The sequence below is a fragment of the Tarenaya hassleriana genome, unplaced genomic scaffold (genome assembly GCF_000463585.1).
Source record: "Tarenaya hassleriana unplaced genomic scaffold, ASM46358v1 Cleome31, whole genome shotgun sequence".
NCBI lineage: Eukaryota > Viridiplantae > Streptophyta > Magnoliopsida > Brassicales > Cleomaceae > Tarenaya > Tarenaya hassleriana.
In genome coordinates this window covers 1,135,974-1,142,727 of record NW_010966274.1, presented here as the reverse complement: position 1 = coordinate 1,142,727, position 6,754 = coordinate 1,135,974, and the positions used below count along the sequence as shown (strand labels likewise).

Sequence of the window (6,754 nt, the reverse complement as noted above, 5' to 3'; positions counted from 1 at the left end):
CGGTGATCTGTTGTTGTCTCTTTCCCTCTTTCCTGCTTTCTAATGTTTTTTCTCTGTAATATGGACAGAAGAAAAAGCCTCTGCAAAGAAATCGAGATTTATCTCATGTTGCTTCTGTCGCTATGCAGAGTGGCAGGTAGAATACGGATTTTGAATTGGAGGATACGTATACAGACATGAATCGAAGTGTATTTTTTGATATGCAAATGAATCATCTTGGTTTGCAGGAAGCCATTTACTTCTTTAAGCTTCGGTGGACGATCCTCTTCTTCTAAAACCGTCTCAACAATTGATACTGAACGGAAGTCCGATTTACAAGATCATACACGATCTTTTGATTCCAGAAATGGGTCGGGATATATTGAACAACACCTTTCCACTGCTACATCTTCATTGAAGGCCGAAGAGAAACCGCCCGGGGAATTCTCGTCTTCCAGCTTGAAACCGGGTGCCCTCACCATTGCTTCGGTTCTTATTGAAGGTCATAGTGAAGATGCAGATGATAATTTCTCAGATAGTCCTCTTCTGGAGAAAGTAGAGATAGCGGAATCCAATGGCCTGCAACCTTCAATGGATGATGCTCCTGAAATCATGAAGACAACCTACGAAGGAAAGACTGGAGGAGCTGATTTCTGTTCTGATGATATCGAAGCTGTTGAGTCGGTGTCAAGCCTTAAACAGTACGCCGAGATTGAAGCAGAGGAAGATATAAAAGCTGGTCGGAGAATTGAGAGGGAACACGGGCTTGGAATGGAACGGAAAAGGGACAGTGAACAAGAGACAGAGAGCGAAGGGGACACGTTTGTTGATGCACTTAACACCATCGAGTCAGAATCTGATGCTGATTTCCCGACCGAGCAGAAGAATTCTAGTGATATTACTGATGAAAGACTGGAAACTTCGAAGGGCGAGCATGAATTTGCTTGGGCATGCCCCACTGAGCAAGAAAGAGAGCAGAATCTCGATAATGGCAAATTAGGAAATGAGGTTGAGGGCCATAGCCATGGAAATGATCAGACATCTTCTACTGCATCAGATCTACAGGAAAGTAAAATAATTTCCAGTGGCACGGAAACAGTTTCGTCAGCAAATGCATCTGATGAACTGATAGCTCGAGATTCACGGGTGGCTTTAGATTCTGCAGGCAGGGATGTTTATAACGGTTCAAAAGGAGATTATGATATCAAATCTCCATCTTTCTCAGCCTCGGGTGAAAACATTTCCAGTTCGTCAAATCCTTTCTGTAATAACGTTATGCAGGAACATCAAGAATCTGAAGCTGAAGCTTGTAGTAATGTCCGACCCATTACAATATGGACAAATGGGAATCTATTGGGACTGAAACCATCAAAACCTCCAGTCTTTGGAGTGCCAAAAGCTGAAGAACCCGAGAAAGAACAGTCAGATATAGTAGTCAGGAATGGTTTCGGCAGAGAGGGTTCGTTCAACCGTGATAGAAGGATTGTACCCGAAACCATTCCCGAGATTGCTGAAGTAGCAGAGAAGAGTGAAGTCGAAACCTTCAAAGAACCCTTCAGAGATGATTCTCCTTTCGGTTGGTTTACTTCCTCCCCACCACTTGAACACATGAAAATATCTTTCAACCCTACTGAGAGCCTCCAGATCTCGAAACTGAAGCTGAAATTTCCCGACGGGGTTCGGCTTCATGAAGGCAACGAATACACATTTTCATCATTTCAGTTGGTGCCAGAGCCTACTACCTCTGTTCTTGATTTCGATTCAGATTATGACACTTTCAGCAGATCCTCTCCTCATATGTCAGATTACGACTATCCAACCGACGATGATTCTCTCTCAAGTTCCAAGCAGTGGGAACAAGAATCGGGTGACAGCTCGGAAAGAAAGGACCAAGAGATATATGATTCTTTGTATAGAAATACGCATGCAAAACCCGACGGTGAACACGATTCTCTTTCACCGCCATTGCTCAATATTCCCAGTTTCGAGACTCTAAACCCCAGCTTACAGTTTGAAACAGCTAATGGGTCTGTCCAGAATTCTGCAGAGCCATTACCTCCACCTCTTCCACCTATACAATGGAGGGCTTCAAAGCCATTAACAGAAAGATCTGAGCTCAAACTTGTGTTTGATGAAAAAGGCCATGCGTCCACTGGCTCCCAGCTTTCAAGAACAGATCCATTCTACAAAGAGAAGCCCGGGACTGTTTCCGTCGTTCCAAAACCCGAAAACAACGTAAAGGAGAAGCCTTTGCTCTCAAATTTTTTCTCTTTTCCCTTCTTTAGTGAGTGGGTCACTTTCATATTCCAGGAATCTTTGATTACAAGTTGTGGAATAACAAAGCATATATGCTCACAGGTCCATCAGAAGAACAATGGCAGGGAAGATGAGCAAAACGGGAATGTAAAGGAGACAGAAGCTGAAGACTTCTTGCATCAGATCCGAACGAAAGTGAGTATCGATTCTTTGTCCGGGATCGGAACCGTGCCTTTTAGCAGGCATTATATCAAAAATACCCTTAAAATGCTACTTCTACTTCAACACCTACCCTTGTTACCATGTGACCAATGTGACCGAAATATAGTGTGGTCACATATTGATCTCATTGTTCATAACGTTAAATTTATGATGTTTTAATCAAATGATTAGTAAGATATACAAGGTATAAACATAATGAATTAGTGTGATCACCATAAATTTAACGTTATAATCGATAAAAATCAAAATGTGACCATACTATATTTCGGTCACATTGGTCACATGTGACCAGGGTAGGTCTTGAAGTAGAAGTAGCATTTTAAGGGTATTTTTGATAATGCCCCTTTTTAGCAAGTGTGATGTCGGATTCTCGAACTGTTTATCTCTTAGACGCGGTAAAAAAAATCGATATTCTTGTGGATCGTTACAGCAATTTAACCTGAGAAGTGTAGTGACCACAAGGCCATCATCATCTGCTGCTGCAAGAACAGGCTCTGTTCTGAATATCAACATCACTGCCATTCTTGAGAAGGCGAACTCAATCCGTCAGGTCCTCCATTAAATCTCGTCTCCTCCAAACAATCTCAATACTGTTATACATTTTAGGGGTGAGCGTTAAAACCCGATACCCGGAATGCGGGTACTCGGCACTGAACGAGGAGGCTTAACACGGGTGGGATAAGACGAAGAACCCGGACTTCGGATCCGGGTTCAGGTTTTTCCGTTGCATGACGGATTTACCAACGGGTACGGGGTACACCGACATGTAAAATGATGTTTTTGCCCCCCGAGTTTTAGGCTAATTACAATAATATCTAAGTCTATTTTGTATAAAATTACACTTATATCCTTGACGATATCAACTCGGGTCAATAGAATTTGCAAGTTTTCCGTGGGTTCGGGTACTTTAGGGTCCAAAAGAAAAGTCGATGCGAACTACGATATTTTATCAAGTTGGACTCAAAATATTTGAGTTCGGGAAACGGGTCAAGTGAGCCACCTCGTCGCGAGACAACTCGACGAACCCACGAATTGTCTCGTGAGCCATATTTTTTTTTTTCGTTTTTTCAACTATTTTATTTTTTTTATTTTTTTAATATTTTTATTTGGCTCGCCAACTGCCCTAGAGTCGAGACGATTTAAGTCGAATCGGATATATCTAGCTTGTGAAAAATGGGTCGTAGTCTAGTTGGGCAAAAAACGAGCTGGCTCGGGTCGATCTGGATTGAGTCAGTCCGTTTTGCACCCCTATCCAAGTCATGGGGTACTCAGAGTCTCGCAAAGCCAAAACCGAGATACTTCGGTCATGAAACCCAGTGGGGAGGAGAGCGAGGCCGGATATCTCAAAAAACTCGGATATCCGACCTGTGCTCGACCCTAATACATTTCCATATCCGACGCTGAAGTTATCGCCTTTTTTTTTTTTGCTAGGCTGTCGCAAGCGAAGATGAAGATGGAAGCGATACATGGAGCGATGCTTAAAAACTAGTTCGAACCCTTCGAAACAACATGTCGCCCAAGCCCGAATCCGAACCCGAACCCGAACTCGATATCTTCCTTCCTTGTAATCTACGCTTTGTTTCGTCTTTCTCGCGAGGGGTCTCTACGAGGACATGTTGGCATTGCAAGACAGAAGAATCAGCGAAGCTTGCGGAGACATCAAAAGGGATAATCTTTTGCTTGCAAGCATTGTGTCGTATAATGTATTGATTATTAGTTCATGATCCATTTATTCAATAATAAATTAGTAAATTTAATAAGCTTTCGTATTTTGGAATCTCCGAGGATTAATTAACTTAATCTCCAATTCTTCAGACATGTTTTTGTTCTGTCTCTTTATATTTTTGTCCCCTCAGATTTAAGATTCTTCAGAAGGAGAAAAAAAAGTATTTTGTGTCAGCTGTCTTATTGCTAATGTGAAAAAAACACACAAATTGTATCCAACCCGAATTTGTACAAATTTTTCAAAATTGTAAATTTTAGATTTGAATCAAATTCGAATGGTGAATAAAAATAATCGTCGATCCAAATTGAATAAGATAATTATATTTAAACCGAAAACAATATAAAAATTCCAAAAAAATCGAATAAAATTGAATATTTTTTTTTTAGAAATGAATACTTTTAACTGAATCTAAGGAATTGATACAAATTTTTAAAAAATAAAACTTCTAAACCAGAAAATAACCGAAACCATTAGTTGTCATTTCTTTAACCGGCATTATATAAAAAACACTCTTACACTATTTTTACTTCAACACATATCCTTTTCCAACTGTGACCATGTGATCAAACTAATTCATGTGACCCAAAATATAGTGTGGACACATTTTGATTTTATTGATTATAAATTTAAATTTATGGTGATCAAACTAATTTATTATATTCATATCTTGTATATCTTACTAATTATTTGATTAAAACATCATAAATTTAACGTTATGGATATTGAAAATAATATGTGACCACACTATATTTCGAATTATATGGTTTGAGTCGGAAAAGAGTATATGTTGAAGTCAAAATAGCAAAATAAAAGTATTTTTGATAATGTCCATTTTTAAGAAAATATTTAAAAATAATGGGTAAAGTAAAAAAAGAAAATGCGGTTTGGATTTAAAGAAACAGCAAAAGTGAGTTGGCAAAAAGGCTTTATGACTTCGGAAAAGATAAGGTCTCGAAACCCTAAGCCATGAATATTTAATTTTAATTGTCACTTGTTGAAAACATTTAAGATTCTGTCTTCATAAATTAATTAATTTGTTAATTGTGACAGGTTTCCTTTAATTAAAAAACTGTTGCTTTAAATGAGAGATTTATTTTCTGGTTAATGCGTACTTTAATGCATCTATCGCATTTAATTATTTACCTTATTATATTGTTGGGGGCCTATAAATGTCGTTCAATATTTTAATTTAATCTATTATTTTCGTGGAAAAAAAAGACTATACCATTTAGATCAATAAAATGTTTTTTTAGAAAATTTTATAAGATTTTTTTCCCTAAAAGGAAAATTATTTTAAAACTAAATTTAAAAATTGGAACGCCGTATATTTTAAAAACTAGTTTTCAAATGAAATAGATTTTATTGCATGAGCTTTCTTATTTTAGTGTCCAAACTAATTTAAACGTACGTAAGGTAAATATAATGTAAACATGCAAATAATGTTTGGATTACTTGAGGAAAGATGTCAAACAACAATTCAAAGTAAACATACATACATACATACATACATACATACATACATACATACATACATACATACATACATACATACATACATACATACATACATACATACATACACACACACATACATACACACACATACATACATACATACATACATACACATACATACATATACACACATACATACATACACACACACACATACATACATACACACATACACACATACATATCGAATAATATGTACAACCATGAAATCAACTGTGCTAATTAGCGAAATTTCTTTTCCTTTCTCGCTTTAGATTATCTGCTTTCTTTGGGGTTAAACTTTTGAATTTTCAAATCAGAAAGAGACTTCCAATACACCTTAAAGAGAGAAAAAAAAGGGCATCTCTCTTTCCTAATTGAAATAAACATGAAAAAGATTCCTCGCTCAAATAATGAAACATTATTATTATAAACTTTAATATTATATATGTTATTGGATAGTTCTTTATTATATATATATATATATTGGAAGCAATAAAATCAAGAATTTTATAAACCTAAGGCTTGTTTCCCAAATATGTCATATGGTGAATAAAAGCATATTTAGCACTAAAAAACGTGTACATTAAATATATATAATCACGTTTGGAAAATTGAGTCGAACTTTCTTCATTCGAAAAAATATACTTAATTTTTTTTAAACAAGAAAAAGGACAATATAAAAAGACATGGTATTGATATGTATGCTGAATTCCAAAATATGTAAATTATTTGAATTATGGATTAAGCAAAAGTCCGACAAGTTCGGATATAAATGGAGAATATATTCTACAAGATCAATAAAGCATGTGTTAGATCTCTTACAAGACATTAAAGAGAGGAGTTGCTTTCTTTATTATTGGTGTAATTAATTAAGATTCCTTTATTAAAGACATTATTAAACAAAACCCAAATAATCAAAGAGATTGCTTCTCTTAAAGTGAATTTTCGCTGCCCAAAAGTAAAACATACTCAAAACTCAAAAGGTTTAAAAATATTTCATGGAGAAAAGAGAAAAAAAAAAGAAGCAACAAAAGTCAGTCACCAAATCCATTGAAACCCTAAAGGTAAAAAAAA

General features: G+C 36.3%; 1 protein-coding gene across 1 annotated transcript in view; it reads left to right on the top strand.

The window, feature by feature from the left end:
• Positions 1 to 4,275, top strand: part of LOC104820595 (protein SCAR3-like) — a 6,679-nt gene extending 2,404 nt beyond the window's left edge. Inside the window, exons 5-9 of the mRNA XM_010551101.1 lie at positions 64 to 136; positions 228 to 2,214; positions 2,338 to 2,430; positions 2,888 to 3,007; positions 3,889 to 4,275. Of these exons, the coding sequence (XP_010549403.1) occupies positions 64 to 136; positions 228 to 2,214; positions 2,338 to 2,430; positions 2,888 to 3,007; positions 3,889 to 3,939 (2,324 nt within the window). The 3' untranslated portion in view covers positions 3,940 to 4,275. The remainder of the gene's footprint in view (positions 1 to 63; positions 137 to 227; positions 2,215 to 2,337; positions 2,431 to 2,887; positions 3,008 to 3,888) is intronic.
• The last annotated feature ends 2,479 nt before the right edge of the window (positions 4,276 to 6,754 follow it).